The 20,744-nt window shown below is 33.3% G+C and overlaps 1 protein-coding gene across 2 annotated transcripts in view; it reads left to right on the top strand.

Moving 5' to 3' along the window:
* Positions 1 to 20,744, top strand: part of LOC118195629 (cell adhesion molecule Dscam1-like) — a 1,218,268-nt gene that overhangs the window by 1,009,237 nt on the left and 188,287 nt on the right. For both annotated transcript variants that reach the window (XM_085806699.1, XM_085806698.1), the window contains exon 18: positions 10,251 to 10,349. In XM_085806699.1, coding sequence (XP_085662825.1) covers positions 10,251 to 10,349 — 99 coding nt within the window. The remainder of the gene's footprint in view (positions 1 to 10,250; positions 10,350 to 20,744) is intronic.

The following is a 20,744-nucleotide window of genomic DNA, read 5'->3' as shown; positions in this document are numbered from 1 at the left end:
CATTAATTACCTTGAGCTAGTTTAAGTAGTCTATTCCGTGTGCACTATCATATTATGTAACCTGCATTGAAATTAACTTCATTATATATTATGTTAAACATTGTCAAGTAACGGAAGTTTGTCTGTAACAAAACAGTGCCTTCAGTTCATTTATTAAGGATTAATAAGGATTAAATAAAAAGGGTATTTTAACTTTCCAACAACTTCGTCATTTGCTTCAGACCAAACGAGGCACACCAGCGGCCGAGCGGTAAAGACGCTAAACACTGGTAGTTCGGTCCGAGGTTCGAATCCTGCGAACGGGCTGGCTGCATGGGCTTTTTCTTGGTTTTCCCCATGTGTAACGTGTATACGAGTCAGTTTCCTTTAGAAATTCCTTCACGAAGGCATCCCTCTTTTTAGGCAGATAGCCCTTGTGTGCTTTGCCATAATTGAATAATCCTAATCCTTGCTTCAGACCAAACACATAACTCGCTTTGCTGTCTTCTAGAGTTTTCAGAACGTTGCGATAAGCTTCTAAACTTGGTAGAATCGTACAAAAGTTTCCTTTTGTTCAAACATATACTTTAAATCAGTCAGGTCATCCGTTGTTTAATGAAAGTGAAGCCCTTATGTATTATTCAACATTTCCTATTAATTTGAATAACGTTTAAGTGAAATGATTTTTATAAACAAAATGTTAAAAATAGCTTTGTAAAAACATCTAAAACTCTACCATTTTATAAGACGAAAAGAAAACCCACGTAATTAATTCTCTTTTGCATATTATAAACTCGTGATCCACAGGGAAAACGGACATCTATCTTAACTGACGTTTATTTTAAATGCAGAAATGACTCACGTAATAACTAAGGCACGGACGTTTAACTTAAGTAAAAGTAATATTTATAACAGGATGCATCCATATGTCAGCTGGATTGATTCTCGCTGCAAAAATGTTTTAAGAATGATTATTTTTTCTGTGTGTCGAGTCAATAAAGCAAAGTGGCTGCAAATGATATCCTAGAGCTCTGTTTTCTCTTCTTCAGTTCATTGTTACCTCCTTTTCTTTCCCGATAAGACATTCAGTAATGGTTAGCAAATATTGTTTGGCATTAATGTGTATCTGTGTGCTTCTAAGTATTTCAGTCACATCCTCTGTCGGTTTCACTTGATATAGTTCGATATGGGCAGAATAATCTAGCCGTATTTCTGCTGCCTGCCGTCTACGCTAATTTCAGGTCTATGACAATAGCCAACTTTGCTTTTATCTTTTAACTGGATGTTAATTTGAGTATATATTTTATTTCTTTATACAAGTAATATATTACGTTTGTGAGCTAATCAATAAAGCTTCTGCAGGAATTATATTGCTGAGATTTTAGCTAAAAATGGTATGCCCATTTACCGTTTTGGAATCGGTCTACTCAAAATAAATAACCTAAAACTTTTTTGATACTATAATTTTACATACCTTTGCACTACTTACTATGGCCTGGAGGGATTTGACTTACAAAAACTCAGATTACATTCATAGATTTTCGGAGAATAGTTTAAATGTTAAACTTTGTGTCTTTGTTGCGTCAGAAACTGGCTGATATTTTTTACTTCTTCCGTTTCACCGTGAAACGGAAGAAGACTAATGACGATATAGCGAAAGATGTAAATTTCCTTTTTTCATTTTGCTTTTGATATAATTTGTTTTTTTCATGCAGTTTGCCACTGTGCTTCTGGCCATTTTTTTTTTTTTTTTTTTTTTTGGCATATGGTTTACTCCTAATTTAGCATGAGATTTTAAATATATTTAAAATAATGATATATCTATATATGTAATATTTTGGCAGTCAGGCTAAATATTAATATAAATATAATAATAATGAATATCAAAGTTTGGCAGTATAATTACTAAATCAGAGTCCGAGCATTGTTGTAAGTGTAAGTGTAAGGCAGCATCCGATGATGACAAAAAAGAATTTAGCTGTTTAGATTCCACATCTTTATTCAATACTGACCGCAGATAATTTTTTTAGATGAAATTCTCCAAAATTACACATTCAATAATGATTTAGACTAAATAAGATTAAATTTAGGTTTTCTACGTCATAACTTTTCGAACAAAGGAAAGCTGAGATGAGCAAGGAAGTGTTGTAGCAGCTGGAAGAGAAAGTAGTCTGACGAAAAATGGCGCGAACTCTGTATTTATACTAGCGGTTGGCTGCGTCATTTTATTATGATAAAACTAATCCATTAGATGTAAAAAAAATGACTTGGTGAGAGTGAAGCTGCAACAGATTGGCGTTGGAGAGGACTGCATCATAACTTGAAGACTTTGCTGCGTAGTTAGAAAGGTGACATTCGAAGAACGCATTTAACGGTAAATTCCGCACATAATTTTATTTCTGGATGACACATTATCACTGTGGGTGCACTATGCACCTCCTTATTTTGTTCGGCTTACATCTTAAACAATGGACAAATTTAGGAAAAAAAAATCTTTGCGTAGCTAGCGACACAACATAAGCTGCACAAGAGAAGAAGAGGGAGGTGTGACGTAATCAACCTTTTTATACCGAACTCCATTTCAGATCACGTGACACTTTAATGTACAGGATTTTGATTCAGATTTCATCGGCAAGTTAGCATCAGAACTGCAGGGAGACAAATTTATTGCTGTTATTTTTAGAATGAAACGTTTAAGTTAAGTTAGAACTATTTATTTATTAATTGAAAGGTGGATTTTCTGTTTTAGATATTAGATATTGTATATTTTACATATATATCTATATATATATTACACATACGTATATAGATATAGTATGTATACACACACATATATATATAAACATATATGTGTGTGTGTAATATTCTTAAAAAAAAAAAAAAAAAAAAAAAAAAAAAAAAACACGTATTTCAGCTTCCTGGTCTTAAGAAAGCGCAATGAGCAAGTTCTGAATTCTATAAATATTTGACAACTTCTTTCGTCTTCTGCCTTTAATCTCTGTTGGGTTATTATGATTCTGCCTTTATTATCTGTTAGGTTAATTACAGCATTTTTTCTAACTGTTTAGTTTTCTCTAAATTTCCTCACAACTGTGCTCACAGTTTGCTAAAGACAGACCTTACTATATCTCAGTTTTAATCTTTTAATTTATTTATTCTGTGCATTTTTAGTCCAAAGGGATTTCAGTCCCGAAGGACTATTGCTTTCGTTTTGGCATTTTGCGTCGGACTCATAAACGTCGGTTCACTTTTCAAACTGTTGCCACAAAATGTTAGAGTCCTGCATTATATTTGAAGAAATTAAATAATGAAAAATCTGCATAAATGATTGTCTATTTCTCGCATTGTGATAAAACAATGGTACATAGAGCCATCGAATTTTGAATGACGAAATCCTACTGCGAATATGGGCATCTGAAATCCCAAATTTGGAATTTGTTTTATTATAGATTTTATATTTTGTAAAACTTTAACGAATTTTTGATTTACAAACTCAATGCTTTAAAAGCGAGAAATGGCAACGTTATATAGAAAAAAAATACTTTTATCTCCAGCTCGCGAGACTGTGTATATCGGAAATTCTAAAGATATGCTTAATTTAACATTATTGTGCGATATTGCTCTTGAACTGAATTTTATGGTTTAAGTGCAAAGAACATGATATTTAATAAATAAAGGTAACACTCAAAACGTTAAAAAAACGCCCCTTTGGACGTAATTTAAAATCTGAAAAATTTCAGATTTTTTTCTAGTCCAAAGGGATTTGAATCCCGAAGGACTATTAGTTTCGTTTTGGCATTTTGCGTCGGACTCATAAACGTCGGTTCACTTTTCAAACTGTTGCCAAATGTTAGTCCTGCATTATATTTGAAGAAATTAAATAATGAAAAATCTGCATAAATGTATGTATATTTCTCGTATTGTGATAAAACAACGGTACATAGAGTCATCGAATTTTGAATAACGTAATCCTCCAACGAATATGAGCATGTGGAAGACCAAATTTGAAATTTGAAATTTGTTTTATGATCGATTTCCTATTTTTTAAAACTTTGACGAATTTTTGATTAACAAACTCAAGGATTTCAAAGCGAGCAATGGCAACGTTGTGCAGAAAAAACATTTTTATCTCCAGCGCGTGAATCTCTGTATCGGAAATTCTAAAGATATGCTCGTTTTAAAACTATTTTGCGATATTGCTGTTGCACTGGATCTTATGGTTTAAGTGCGAGGAACATGATATTTAATAAAGAAAGGTAACACACAAAATGTTAAAAAACGCCCCTTTGGACGTAATTTAAAATCTGAAACATTTCAGATATTTTTTTTTTTTTTTTTTTTTTTACTTTTCGAGGAAAGTGTTCTTTGCAAAGCATTAACATTTTAAAGATTTTGTTATTTTGTTATTAAACACTACAACTTTCTCCATTCGTTGAAGCATGGATTTTTTTTTCCTTTTTCAAATTATTTATCGCTATTTTTGCATTTTTAATATTACAATAAAAGATTTTTCTTACTATTTTTATCAGTTTAAAATTCGTATTTATTTAAATTCATTATTTACCACATTTTAGGTTTCGCTGCTGTACAGGCGTATAAATATTTTCATTTTAAAGCATATTTTTGCTGTTCTCTGTTACAGATTTTAATAACTTGGCTCCTCTATTTTTTATTTTAATCTAGGTCAAATTTTCATTAATTTATTTTATTTTTGAGTAGGTTGGATTTTTTTTAACGTGATTTGAATTCGGTCTACTGACATTGAAATAGTTTGCTAGAGTTTTAAGCTTTTTTTTGTTTATGATTTATGCTATTATTTTTAACCTGACCTGTAAATTTTCAAAATTTGTGTATAGTTTTGTTACTTCTTATTTTTGATTCAAAAATTTGCGTATAGTCTTATTTTCAAGTATTTTATTGTTTTTGCAAATTTCGTTTTTGGACTCAAACTACTCAAAGTACATAGTTTTTTTTTTCCTATTATTTCACAATTTTTTTTATTTGTCTATGTTTTTGATGCTATAATTTTGCATTTTTGACACTGCTTTCTTCGGCCTGTAGGTTTTGGATTGATAAAGACACAGATTACTTTATCAACCCAAAGTCTACAGGCTGATTGTTTTTCTAAGATTATTTTTAAATTTTATATTTTAAATTCAGTGCTTTGTCGTGTCAGAAAGAGGCTGTTTTCTTAATTTACTTCCTTCCTTGCACCAATCCCCTGATTACGATGCAGCAAAAGATGTAAATATCATTTTCATTTTTGGTTTTGGTATATTTTGCCTCATATTTCTTACAGTTGGCCACTAAGAGCTTCTGGTTTTTGGTGTTCTGTATGTTGCTTATTCCGAACTGAATATGAGATGAATTTAAAATTTATTTTTATTCTGTATTATCACCGCCACTTGTTGCCGCTATCAGCGCGCATGTGGATTAGGTTTTTTAACTTTAATTATTTATTTATTTTACTTTGAACAGAAGCGCATGTAAAGACAGAAAAAGGAAAAATCAATTGGCAAATATTATGCAGAAAACATAGAGAAGTCCCAATTACTTTTGCGATGCATAATGGTATTTTAGAACATAAATAAAATTTACAATTTATGTTATATACAAGTACTTTTACTGTACTAAAAATAGAATAAAATTTAGAAAATAAGTATTATTTTAGATGAAGATTATGTTTGATTTATGTGATTACGGCAAAGCCTCAAGGCCAGGAATGCCTAGAACTTTTTAAGCGAAACAGGCTCGTATGTACGTTGCACATGGAAGGGGCCACCCATACGGACGGCCCGGATTCGAGCCTCGGACCGAGCTACTAATGTTCAGCGCCTTTACCACTCGGCCGCTGGTGGGCCGAAGATTATATAGTTTCATCGATTAGTCGAAGGAAAGAAAAATAATCACCAAAAAAACAATGCATTTTTTTCCATGATGCTCCGGCAAAATAAGGCAGAATGGTATTACTTTTTGATAAAGCCTGATGTGTCTCATATTCGCTCCAAACGCATATAGATTTCCACCAAACTAAAGGTTTGACCAGTTTTAAATTAAAAGTTATTGCTAGGCTAAAACTGAATTTTGAAAATCGTAAATTCAGTTACACATGCTTTTGTTGCGTCTATCATAATTACTAATGATCAATATTATTCGCCCATACTCTTTTTACATTTTCAGTTATTTTAATATTCATATTTATAGGTGCTCGACTGTACTCGAAAAAATTAACTAAAATAAAACAGTTTAATTTTTTATTACAGTTTGTGAAATATATTGTACATATTTACATTGTACATGTAAGCATTTTTTAAAGCTAAGGAGCAAGCATGTGAGCTGCGTTCTTGCCATGATATGAACTATGTATGTTTCAGTATCCAGATGAATATGCAACCAACTTATACCACAAAAGCAAGTACGAGGAAATGCGATAATTTCATACAATATTTAAAAAGTTTATAAGTGTAAATATATATTATCCATGAAATGATAAAGCATTTAAATTCAATACTATAAATATGATACTTTCTAAATTCGATACAACTACAAAGTTAATTAATTTAAGAAACAAAATCAGTTATCTGCAAGTATAAATTTTGCATTCGAAGCTATGTTTCGAAAGGAAATATTTAGCTGTCTGTTGGGCTATTTATAAATGGATTTACTTATGCGTAGAGAGGACTGAATTCGTTAGAGAACAATTGTGGTTATGTATCATTTTATGTCATTTAGCATTGTATAAAGCTGTGCTAGACAACTAATAACCTGTGGTATGGTAGGAAGTATAAAATATGCAATGATATGTTATTTAATTTTGGTTTAAATGGCATTTGCATCTAAATAATATTGTTTTACAGTCATTAAGAAAATGACCCCATGGTAGGATTTTAAAATGAAATTAATTATGATTTTCACATTATAGAAAAGTAACGTAAATAAGTAAAATGTTACATACTGGCCTTTATGATTTAAAAAAAAAAAAAAAACTTTCATCATGTAGATATTGCTAAGCAGTAAAGCGAATGCAGGCAGGGGGTGAAGCAGCGAAGCAAAAATATTAGAAAGAAACCTTTTCCCGATGTGCCCTTGAATTGAAAAGCAGCACTTGTGCAACCAACCAATCCAAACTCGTCCATCATATTTTAATTAACGCTAGTCACTCGCGACTCTGTGTACAAAGAATCCATTCTAATTGTAAGTGACGTCCCTTAACAAGGCAGAGCAGGCTCGGTTGTTAAAAGTCATTAGTCGTACCATGAGAGCGGCAGAATTACCGGGCTCTGATTTATAATTCTCTCACAATATGAAAAGGCCCAGGCCTTCCCAAAGCGGTAATGATTCACAATTAAATTGGGTGGCTTCCTCGCCCCCTTGCGTCAAACTTCACTGTTCTGCAAATTAAAGTTTCAGGAACTGCAGTTTTATTTTCCAGGAAATAGGTCTTAATGAGTCCCGGTGCGTAGTTATGGCTTAGTTTTAGATTACTTTATTTATTAAAATTCTTTTATTCGCCTTTTTTTAATCTTTATTTCGCAGCGTTTGTTCGCAATTGTGCTCTTCAGAGGATTGATTTAAGCGCTTCGTTGTGGGTTGTGATGGAGATTTTTGGTGATGGAACTTGTTATCTTTATCTCTCGGTGGATTACCTTCCAAACACTTCATTGATGATGATGGGATTTTGTGTTTATTATCCTTCGCTTGAGCATGTTGTTGAAAATGTTCCATAAAATGGCGTAGCTGAATGTCATCATATGCCTTTTCACTTGGGTTGCTTCGTGCCGAAGGGAGATAGCAAATTCATTGCACTCTTTGAAAATAGCTTACATTCAGTACACAAATGCGCTCCCATAATGCTAATAATAATTCTTCAACAGAAATTCAAAATTTGAAGCGGTAAAGAAATTCTGCTCAGTCTTATCTGGTGCGAATAAATCAAATACGTATTTGTAAGTAAAAACAGTTAATTCTAACAAAACAAAGTGATGTTAATATCTCAATAAAACTTATTCTGAAATGCAGAATATCTGCAAAAATAGACACATCATTATTTTCATCATTTTGAACTTCTTATAAACTTTATAAAATAAGTTTTAAAACGCATTAAAACTGTTTTCTTTAGATTAATATCCATTTTAATACTTGATTTTTCAAATAAACATTTGAATTTTTGTCATTTTTGGTGTTCCTTATTGATCGCCAGTGTGTTTTCCATTCACTGATAAATTATGGTAATATCCGTTCATAATTATAGAAACATATTGCAAATACATTAATTTTAGAATCAGAAATTAACAGTCTTTTGCCCACAGGAACATTTTATCATTATTTGAGAGAACAGAGACAAAAAAAAAAACAACAAGAATCAAACTCAACAAACTATTTGTTTACATGGTGGTATGCGTTAAGAAACGTCACAGAACGGCCAAGATCATTCATTATGACGCAGTTTTATTTATTACTATGTCGGTAAGATCGAGGTGATGAAATATACATCATAAATATCGGAAGGAGTTTATTCTTACTTTCAGGGTCACATAGTATAATATCGTCTGTAAAAGTATAAAAGGCGAAGTAATCATAAAGACATACCTTATTAATGAAATGCAATTGTTGCTCGCCATGTATTGGTTACGACAGCAAATTTCAGTGCAAATATTAATATAATGCGTTTCAGATATCGATATAAATTATTGCTTGCTTTAAATGACATGATTTCCACAAACTCACAGAAGGTACTAAATAAGCCAGAACTCATATGTATTGCATGGGCATGAATAATGAAAAATGAGTATTCCATGCGTACTTTGATTATCCACTGCATCTGTGGATGCTGAATGTCCAACAAATACCCCGAGGACTGGCCTTCCGTATGATTTTGATACCGAGAAAGCGAATACCTATATATTTCTGCTGTAATAATATAACGTGTTTATGATTCCAAGAGATGTATAATGCATATTATTCCGATGTTTTTCTTTTGATGTTCTATGGAAGAAAACATCAAGCAAAATATTTTACGTAAATAAACGTACCAAATAATGTACGATATGCGAATGTGAGGAATATAAAATAAGTGATCACTTTGCATTCCAGCTGAAAGTTGGGTTACTAACAGTGCTGCAGAGAAACCAGTCCTGTCGATCTTAAACCAGACTAAGTGGATGGTTTTGCATAACGTCCTACGGCGCAGGTGGGCGTGTTTCACCGAAGGTATCGTTTGTGTTAGATTGCTAGTACTGGGTCAGTGCAGAAGTCCGTGGCATTACCATGTTATGATTTTATTAATGTAAAATATGCTACAAAACAGTGCAGTATACAATAACAAGACATTAATGCACTACGTCATAAATCAATAATCATTTAGTCATTCAGTCAGTCATGTAATCATCATCTTTGTCAAATACCGCCTACCAGCTTTCAGGTAGGAGTTCGATGACTCTCCTGTCTCTCTTTACCCAATGAATGCAAATGGTACACAATGGATCGAATTTCATAATTTGCGCCAATTCCATAATTTTCTGCAGTTCCTGTACACACCATCAATTCTTTTAGTGGCTTTTGCAGCAACAGGTCCTCGATTAAACTCGAAGAGAAGTCGGAAGATTTCATTTTTCTACATTTGACACTCCACACTGATTAGCCTTGAAAAAGACCAAAACGAGCTGTTTACTACAAACAAACTCCTGCTTGCAGCAACTCCAAACTGAAGAGAAACAGTTGAATAACTTAAAAAGAAGGCTTTGTAATGCAGTGTTGCCAAGCCAATGAAGAACGGCACGGATTTATGCACCGACCCGATATGTGGGAATGTTACTAGATGACCCATGGTGACTAACGAGTGTCCTGCCATACTTACCTGACCTAAGTTCTGTAAATCTGATTTCTGCAGCAAATGAAATTTTTCATAACGGTACGTTTTCTCCTACTTCAGAAAAGCTTTTTTAATATATTTTCTCTCTTGTATTACATAAACAATAAAATACTCGTTTTCAATCTCTTAAAATATTATTGTTTTCGTCATTAATACACAGAATAGTGGGGAGAAACTCCTCTAATTTTATATATATGTCGTCATGTGAAATTTGAAACGATTTTTATGACATGCAATATTTTATAGAAAGGTATTTATTAATTCATTTGTTTTATTCCATGCAATGGATATATACTAATTAATCACATTCCATGTTTTCATTAAAGTACAAAATAAGTTATAAAGTTTTAATTGTTTTTAAGTAATATATTACGTGTCTTATAATGTAATTTTTTACTAGATCGTCCTTCTCCACCTGTTATCAAAAATTATTATGCGACATCAACGTCGATAAAAATATCGTGGGAATACAGCAGTTTGCCAAATGCTCCTGTCACAGGTAAGAATACTTAATATGCATCGTTATATCATAAAATATGCTTGTATGATCAGTATTCAGTATATGAATTCTTTTCATTTATTATCTCAACAAATACCCTAGGTGTCTGTGATTACGTATGATTGCCAAATAAATATTATCCTTACAAACACATTAATGAACTCTATTGAATAACGGAAGGCTATATGTCTTCTGTAGCTTTAAATAATCTAGATTTGATCCATTGCTCCTGCACTACCTGTAGGCATCTTACTGGTTCGTAATGGATTGAATGCATACAGATCCGATGAAAGATTGATGAAATTAATTTTCTAAAAATATTGTAAAATTATGTTTTTTTACACAAATTTGCTCGTACAGCTCTTCGCAGTATGACCAGAGCACAATCAGTAGTTATCACTTCAATTACTAAGAACGTTCAACATAAGGTAATGCTAACTAAAAAGCGTAAGCTCGCATAATAATCTCTCAATACCATGAACTCTCAGGACTCTGAACTAAAATCTGAAACAAACTCATACTCTCTCCTTTCTTACTTTGGTTCCCCCGTCCGCTGGGAAGTTTCCAATACCTTCGATTTCCCGAAATTGCTCAAAGACATATGCAGCTACAGTTGCATAGAGCCGGATACAATTATACAATTACATAGGGATGGAACCAAAATGTCGCCAAATTTGGCAACTTTTGACGATTTGGCGCCAAATTTGGGGACAAAAATTAGTCTCCAAAACCATCTCCAGCCTGGCCTAATCTCACTAATTTGGCGAAACAGTCACTTACATCAGTGTTAAATGAACGCACCCATGGTAATACTTAATTTTCCGGTTATGCTTTTGCCCTCTGATGAATTCTTTTATGTTACTTTTGAACTCTTTTATGTTACATTATACAGAAGATACTAAAGTTTACATTTTAGTTTCACTAAAATGATTTACATGTATACAAAACTCATAACAATATCTTCATACAAATATATTTTAACATAGTGTATTAACTGTGTCTCCTTATAATTTAATACATCTAAAAAAACTTCCTTGGTTTTGACATTAAAGCTATTTTTAGGAGTCCTCTGAAAACTTTAGAATATTATGCTGCATTGGGCTACATGAGGATATAAGGTAGTTCTCACCCCTTCTTAGTATTCCTTCGTGGTGTGATGGTCAGCACACCCGGCGCGAATTCGAGAGGTCCGAGGTTTAAGTCCTGCGAAGGCATTGCTCATTTTTCACGTTTCTAAGCATCAAAAATCCTAATGTCTCTACAGTGGCGCCCGAACTAAAAAAGGTGGTGGATGATGATACTCCATCACCAGGATTTGGCGATTGGGCCCCCTAATCCCAAGTCGCCTTTTAAAAGGGGGAATATATAAGATATTTCTAACGCCTTCTTAGCATACCTTCGTGGTGTAGTGGTCAGCACTCTCGGCGCGTATTCGAGAGGTCCGTGGTTCGAGTCCTGGCGAGGGCATTGCCCATTTTTCATCTCTCCTGCTTTGAAATAATCTAATGTCTCTATAATGTTACGCTACAAAGAGAATATTTCATCGCGTTAGCCAAGCTTTGCTGTTGCAGTAACACTGCATTGCTTACACTAAACCCGACAGTCACTAGCCACAATAAATCTGACTATCACTGATGTCCTTCTGTGGCGGTTAATATTATCCTTCTGTTATATATAATCTTAGCAATCTTTGTAATTTCAGTTAACTGCAATAGTTATCCTACGTTTCGAAAGCTAGTAACCATAGGTCACTGACGATAAACTACACTAGTGTTCTCCGGTTTAATTTTAATCTTAAAATCTATATAAATTTATTCTGCTGCGTAACATTACTGATCTACTGGTTGATATCCGGCTACCTTAATGAGAAAATCATCTGTGACCAGCACTATTGACGGGCACTACTAATCCTCTTTTTTATTTTAATTTTAAAATCTAAATTTACTGCAACGCTCCACACCGAAGACCAATGATTACTTGCTTTGGACAATGGATATCAACTCGTATAGGTCCAGACAATGACCTTGAAATTGTAAGTTAACAGCACTCAAGAAAAGCTTTTTACTTCTATTTGATTTTAAAACCTAATTCAATTTATTGCATTTCCAAAGACTGAAGAACTATGGGTTGACTGTCAGTGGCATCAAGCTGTAGGTCACTGGTGATGAACATCATTAGTGGGCAATGATAACTTGTAATTTAACTTTACTTTGAAAATATACATAAATTTACTGCGCTGTACCACATCGATGACTTATTGGTTTAACGCAAGTGTTGCTAAGCCTGTAGGTCACCCGTGACTAAGAGGCCCAATAGGCATTAGTGAACAATAACCTTAATTTTTTGAGCGCGCTTCGACTTGATTAAAAATTTAATTGCACTGTCCTATACCAGTGCATCACTGATTCATCAATAAAGCCTGTGAACCTGTAGATTATTGGTGACCAACAATTTTAACAAACATCAAGGTCCTACCATTTAAATTTAATTTTGAAATAAATCTAAATTACTGCATTTTCTTACACCTATGACTGATTGATTTAACTTAAACGACCTACCTAAACTCATATGTCATCATTAACCAACATATTTTAAAGGACACAAGTGAGTAATAGTCATGGGAGGCACCAGTGAGTTCCGGTTTCATTGCAGTTACATCTAAAGTAACTGTATTTTCTCACATCGCTGACTTTCTATTTAGGGAACACAACAGTGGCTGTCTGTAAGTCATTGGTGACCAACAGTCTTCATGGACAACGGTATTCTAGGATTTAATTTTGATTCTGAAATATGTCTAAATTTACTGTGCTGCCGCATTCATTGTTGAACCCAAATGACACTAAACCCAACCTTAACGGGCATGTGCTTCGATTCGATTAAAATTCTAACTAAAATTAACTCCTTTTTCCCACACCAGACACCCTTGGACTGATCAATAGTGCTCGTGAATATGTAAGTCACAGATGATTAATCGCTAGGCGACAAGTAATCAGATACTTTAATGGGCTCCGGTATAATTTTATTTTAATGATTTATCTAATTTTATTACTCTATCGTACACCTGTGACAGCCAGCAAACACCAGTGATTGTTAACTTGTAGTTAATTGGATGTTAATAAATTTCACTGACACGAGCGTGTTTCGATTTTAATTTAAAAATGTATTTAAATTAATTCCATTATTTCAAACCAGTGTCTATTGGCTGACCAACAGCGACCTTCAACCTATACGTTACAAGTGACCGAAACGTAATAACTACGTTACTGTGTTACATTATATGAATACATTTAATTTCAAAGGAACATAAATAACCACTTTCATTTACTTATTTTTCCGAAACTAATTTAATTTTCAAATATCTATCTAATAATTAGATTAATGAAAGAGATTATGATTTTTAACAGTAAATTCAAACACCGCTGTTTATTTTCATAATGCATATCTTTCAGTAGAAGAGAAAAAAGCTCACCATCTTGTTATAAGAATACGACGTTGAAACATAAATGAATTCTTCTAAAAAATTTTTCACTTTAAAAATACATTGTAATTATGCTTCTACTTACAGATAACTTAATTTTTTATATAATTTTGCTGTCTTGAGCTCCGAAAAGATCAAATTTTCTTTTCATATATAATTACAGTTCACGAAAATCTAAGAGGAAAAATTGGATTCTGGCTAACCCCTAACCCACAGAACTCGGGAGCAAATAATGGATGGAATGGTAAAAATGGATCGATGCACATCTTTGGTACAATAAGTGCTCTGTATTGATTTATTCGTTCGCGTTTTAATAGGTGGCTTTCCTAAACCAATGCAATAATTTGTTTAATATTTGAGAAATTGTAAAATACCGAGTTCTTAAGTATTTTCATTAGCACTGATGCTCTATTTCAATTTAGTCTGTATGGTAATTTCGCAACCTGTTTCTTTTATTTCTTAATTCTGAAAGCAGGTACATTTATATGCACACCACGGTTTTCCAACGAAATTCACACAACATGAAAGATGCCTCATGTTTAATTCCATTTCATACACTATTTCAATGCGCATAATATATGCAGACAATGATATATATTAACAATATACATTTTGAGAACGCATACATGCTTGAGTTTATAAGCCCAAAGTAAATTTTTACAAACTACTGCATACTAAATACGAACTACATGTATATAAAATGGGAATAAATAAATACGTGTGTTGGACCATACAATTATATACATATATAATTGGAATAAATTATATACGAGAATTATAATTGGAATAAGAATGCCTTAAGCAACATTTAAAATTACATACACATACAGCGGGTGTTTACACATTTCAAAATCATTTCGGGGCTATTTAACTAACGTTTAAAATGTAAATAGTATTTATTTAAATATTGAATTTGATAACATTGTTGCATTGTTTTTTTCCCTGAAGTACATAAGTTTGATCACGATTTCCATGACAGCAGAGTTTTTCATAAAATTTCGTGGGATAAAGTTTTCCATTCCTTTCCAACTACTATACGCAGTCCAGCAATCGTGGTGGATTTGCGCTTAGAAAGAGCTCTTTGCAAGAGACCACAGGCCCAATTCCATTAGTGAAATATCAGGACACGTTTCAGAAATACCTTGAAAAGGTATATATGTAAAATCTTTATCAGTCTTTATTTCTTTCAAGAAATGCAGTGCTGCTTTTCCAAGTATGATTTGTTGCTTTGTCTTGATGAAGTTTAAATCTTTGAAAGCCATTGGGATGAAGAAATCGAACTTTTTCTACAAATATCGGATATAAAACTTCTCTTGATAGTATGCTGATTTTAGCATTTTTTTTCCAATTTTCATATTTTTAATTTTCCAGTGGAAGAGAAACCTTCCACAGTTATGAACCCTTTACTAAAACATTCTTTGCATTGATGGAACCAAGACTGGAATGTGTTTGTTCACTTCGTTTTCGAAAATAAATAGACCTTTCATTCAGTCATTTAGGCAAACCGAGGATCTGAACGTATTTCAATTTATTTACTGCTAAATAATTTTCATGTAGTGTTCTATAAATTGTTCTGCCCTGAGCCGCATGCTTCGGCAAAGGCTGAAGAACAATCTGATTTTTAGATTTTTAAAACTAAATCTTGGCTTATTATTTTATTTGCTTTTGCTACAAATGAATTTACAATTGAAGATTTTGCAATTCATTTCTGCATTGGAGGATAGAATCAAGTATTTACCATTTTTCAGGTATTCGTTTGAGTCTTCTTTCTTTGTAGAAGTAATGATAGATGGTTTTTCCCTTTCCGATCAATAACGTTGCTTGATTTAAAATGTTAAAAATTTTACTACCATGCATTTCACAACATTCTTAAGTTATGAAATAGGAATATTTCTTTTCGGAAAGCGCAAAAAATATCATTCCTCAGCTTGTTTACAAGCGACATTTTCAAAGAAAAATAAATTTAAAAGTAACAAACGAAAATTCTCATTCCAAATCCCAAAACGTTTGCAATATTTTAATTCTTTACTGAAGACGTTCCATAAATGTGTGGCTGTTCTCTGTATATGCTTAAAAATCGAATGTTTCTAATCGTGAATTGCAGTGGTTTCCAAAAATAAGCAACAAATTAACAAATCGCGATAAATGGCTAAAAGTGGTTCGAAAGTCTTGAAATTTGGATTTGTTACGAACAAAAGAAGGCTGCATCGAGTATAGTTACGGAAAAGAGTTATGCTGCCATCGCTTTGCGCGAATACGATACAGCTTAAAGCTTTCGGTTTAGGAGATAATCGCTGTTTAAGTGACAGCGATATATTGAACAATTTCGAGATAGCCAAAGTGTAAAAATTAGTTCAAAGCGACATTTACCAGCAGAATTGCGTTATAGAGCCATAGTCCAATTGAAAGTAGGTCAACGACAGTATGACATTGCAAAATGGCTAGATGTTGATTCTTGTGTGGTAAGCCGGTTTTGGAACTAATTTCTAATTATTTGTTCAGCCTCTCGAAGACATACCAAAGGGAAGCCAAGAATTATGACTTCTACGGATGACTGTATTTGCGACTTAGTGCACATCGCAACAGAACTGCAACTCCATCTTATCTTAAATTCTCGCTTATTTCTGTTACAGGAAGGACAATATCAGCCACGACAGTGCGCAGAAGGCTGAATAAATAAAGTCTACATACTAAATGATCGGTATTGTGAGTCTCGCTTACTTGCCGCTGCCAGAAGGAGCAGCTGAATTGGGCATGTAGTTATGTAAACTGGACTGAAAATCAGTGGAGCTTTGTTCTGCTCATTTATAACTTCCGCTTGCTTTACAGAGTGATTCTCGACATGTTTACCTATGGAGAGAAGCAAACATTTGGTATATTCCATCTAACGTACGGGAACGGGGTACCTATGCAGGAGGCAGTGAGCTTATATGTTGATGAGTATCTTTATGTGAGTGCGCAGACTTTTATCTCTTGCTACATGGAACTCTGAATGCTCAGAGATACAGATATAACATGCTGGATCCTATTATCCGCCCGTATGCTGCCGCAACTTGCTATACCTTCATTTTCAAGCAAACAATACCCTCCCTCACACTGCTCCAATTTCTTGAAGAGGAAACTGTAGTTTAAATAAAAAGGCAGCATACCTTCCGAACTTAATCACATTCAGCATGTGTGAGATGCTGTCAGGATGCGTACTGCTGCCCTATTAATACATCCTTAAACGCTAAATTTCGTCCAATTTGCTTGCATACTTTTTGAGTTAGTATCAATTTTCCGTTTGTTGCTTAAGTTTTGGAAATCAATATATATTACGCTTTGAAATGGCCTGCTACTTTATTGTCTTGTGTGCAGTAATATAATAATGGCTCTGAGTTTTGTTTAATATCTAAGCACTTTACGCAATATGAATATAGGGAACGTAATGCATGGCAAATATTAATTAAGGAAGGAATATTTTTCATAAACATCATACCCTTATACCGCAAATTTTCATGCGTTTTTTTATTATTTTTACTGTTACTTTTTAATGACCCTAATAATTAATTAATAAATTTTGGTAATGGTCTGCTACGGGCAAGACTAGATTAACGGAGTTAAAAGCTGAAGATTGCTCAATTACTTATTTGATTCAGGTAAGGTGGCAGTGCAAGTGTTCTTGCTAGTTTGATCACTTAGTGCCATATGTAAATGGTTATTAGAACCATGTCTTCCTGGAGAACACTGCTTTGGTATGGTCGATAGATAGCACCAGTGAACGTCGATAGTCGTATCACTACAGTTCAGGAGATTTTATGTTGGATTTTATGTTGGATCTTGTAGCGTGATGCTTTTAAACGATTAAACAAAAAGTGGAATCGAAAGCTCAAGCTCTGAGGAAGCTACGTCTTCTTCAGTAATCAAAGTCGCTGCGGAACTGCCTCGATATTTGTTGGACAGCGCATAATAACAAGAGCAATCCCCTGTTGAACTACCAGACGTGGTTGAAGCAACGGATTGTTTACATGTACTTCGGATTGGACGAAGCAGAGCCTCTAGTCTGCTGCGGAGTAGTTGATTAGGTATGGCGGCGAGTGCATCTGGTTAATGCTGCGAGAAATAGTTGTCTAAATATGCGCGAAGTCACTACTTGTTTTGCTTTATAAGTAAGAATTTTTTATTTTGATTCCTTCAGCTCCGTGAAAGAGATGCCTTCGTGGAAGGCTTTCCAAAGATAACTGATTCCTATTTGCGTTACACTTGAAGAAAACTTATTGCAGCCAGCAGAAACGTTCAAGTGTTTGGTAATGTCTCACAGTCCTTTCGTATGATAGGTATGATATTTGCTAGACAGGGCGCATTATTGCAAGAGGAAGCCTGTTAAACTAGGAGCCATGGCTGAGGCAGCGGATTGTTTTGTTTGTATTTCGCAGTTACGTTATTGGACGAAGTAGAGTATCTAGTCGACGCTCTACTGCGATGATTGGGTATTGCGGCGAATGCGTCTGGTCGCATGCGTACTGGTATTTGGTAAATAGGCGTGATGTAATCGAGCTTGATCAGCATATATTACAGATTTTTCATAAACTAAAAAGCTTAAAATGCGTCTAAATAATTTGTTAATTTTATTAAACTTTTAATTCAAACACTGAACTAGTAATGTAAATGTTTCTTAGCTATGAATTCAAAATATAGCTGTTCGAATATTTTCTTTAGTAGATCAGTATTAATAGCATTAGTAGATCAGTATTATATAACATTTCAACATTTCAGAGCACACTAATGAATAGTAATATTGTTAGGATGCATATTAATAGATATGCATATATATATGTATTTTATTAAAAGAATTAATAATATTACGAAGATATATATATATATATATGTAAGATAAAAATATATGAATCAAAATTATAGATTAAACTATAAAACATTAATTCTTCCTCTTTATTCTAAAATCGTAATAACTTATCTGCATTGCCTCATTCAAATTAATCATGCGATCTTACGTAACCGTTAATACCAGATGCCTCTTGACGACCAATCACTGAATTGTAAACCAAAACTTTTCTTTTAGGAACCGTGTTATAATTAATAGCAGGTAATTGTGGATATCGAATTGGCCGATACGCATACTGTAGAGGTCGGTATTGCACTTGTTGATAATTAAAAGGTCTCACACTACGAAAACTTTGATAAGGAGTGGCTTGCACTGGTTTGGGATAATAGCACTTCGGAACAGTTTGCCTTGGAGAAACAAATTGGTAATTACTATTTCCTAGACCATCTGACGCGCTTCTAAATTCAACAGTGGGTCAAGGACAGTGTGTGATCGTCTTATGCTTTTGCTTCTTTTCCGGCGGTGCTTAAGTGTTTTACTTCGGCTCCAAAGTTATGCGTTTTTTCAAGTGCTTCTAAAGTGATAATTTGCTTGTGCTTTAACTCTTTTTCTTCAAAAAGGATTCTCTGTCGCTACGCCTTTTTCTTTTTGAAGGGGGGATATGTAAGATAAAAATATATGAATCAAAATTATAGATTAAACTATAAAACATTAATTCTTCCTCTTTATTCTAAAATCGTAATAACTTATCTGCATTGCGTCATTCAAATTAATCATGCGATCTTACGTAACCGTTAATACCAGATGCCTCTTGACGAACAATCACCGAATTGTAAACCAAAACTTTTCTCTTCGCGTGCTTCCATCTTTCATAACTACGCACTTCAGCTTTTGCCCTCTACTCTGCTAAGATGTAATTTCGCTGGCTTGCTTTCTATCTCAGCAATATCAAAAACGTAAATCCTCTGTGGAAAGGCACGACTAGAGTGAAGTGATTGTGGCCACAAATATCAATTGGAAATAAAAATGGAATTAAAACTGCTTCGACTGCCAAGTTCTTTAGATATTACCAAGTTAGCATTATTAGCATACTACGCAATCAAATTCTTCTTCGGTATGGGTCTAATCACGCATCTACAGTGTTCCGTTTTTCCTTTGTGCATTTATTATGACATATATATATATATATATATATGCAAAGTAAATGATTACAATTCTCGATATGTTGTAATATATTCCGATTCTCTAACGAATCTAATAGGCTAAAGCATTAAACTCTACCAAAATGCTGATGTCACGACTAACTTTAGGAATAATAAATTAGGTAACAATAAATAATAACCAAAGTAAACAATAAAATGGACAACTCATGCCTTAAAACTTATTCATTTCATAATATCTTAAAATTAACACCAAAACAGTTCGTAGAATGCAAACCATAAAATCAGAACATAATAATAAGGCTTAGAACATTCTGTTGATTATATTATTGAAATCTGTAAATTCACAGTTTTACAACACAGTTTATACAAAACATCACATCTTACATGTTTACCAAAATCAGACCTTAAACTTAGGATTCTATTCTTAGTTGCTCACCAATGGGTTGTAATTCTCAGTTTCTAAACAGAGAGTGATTAAATTAAGAATTTTTCAATTTTACACTGTTTTCAAATAATAAGTTAGTAATTTTGTGGGTTAAAAGTTAATATAAACTTTGTGAAAGAAATTGCCACATGTGAAAAAAAATTAACCAAGAATTTTGAACTATTTTTACAACAAGCCCTAACAATTTTTAGAGGTGAAAATATCCAGAGCAGATCTGTGTATCTTTACCAATTCGCAATGGCTTAGAAATTTAAATAAATTATGGCAACACTAAACACTCTGTAAACGTAAGCACTGATCAGCCAATTGCATACTCGCCGCACACATTTTCTCTCTTCCCTTTTTCTAATGTAAGATTATTTCTGTTAATGTTGTTCTCGTGTTTAATTTTGTCTGGATAAACTATAAAAAAAGAATAGCTACTACTTAATGTTTATAATTTGTTCAGTTTTCTTTTAAATATTTAGCTGTATTTCCCTTATATAAG

Source organism: Stegodyphus dumicola, chromosome 12 (genome assembly GCF_044657685.1).
Source record: "Stegodyphus dumicola isolate Sdum_Otavi_A_Nest chromosome 12, ASM4465768v1".
Taxonomy (NCBI): domain Eukaryota; kingdom Metazoa; phylum Arthropoda; class Arachnida; order Araneae; family Eresidae; genus Stegodyphus; species Stegodyphus dumicola.
This window is presented reverse-complemented; position numbering and strand designations above follow the sequence as displayed.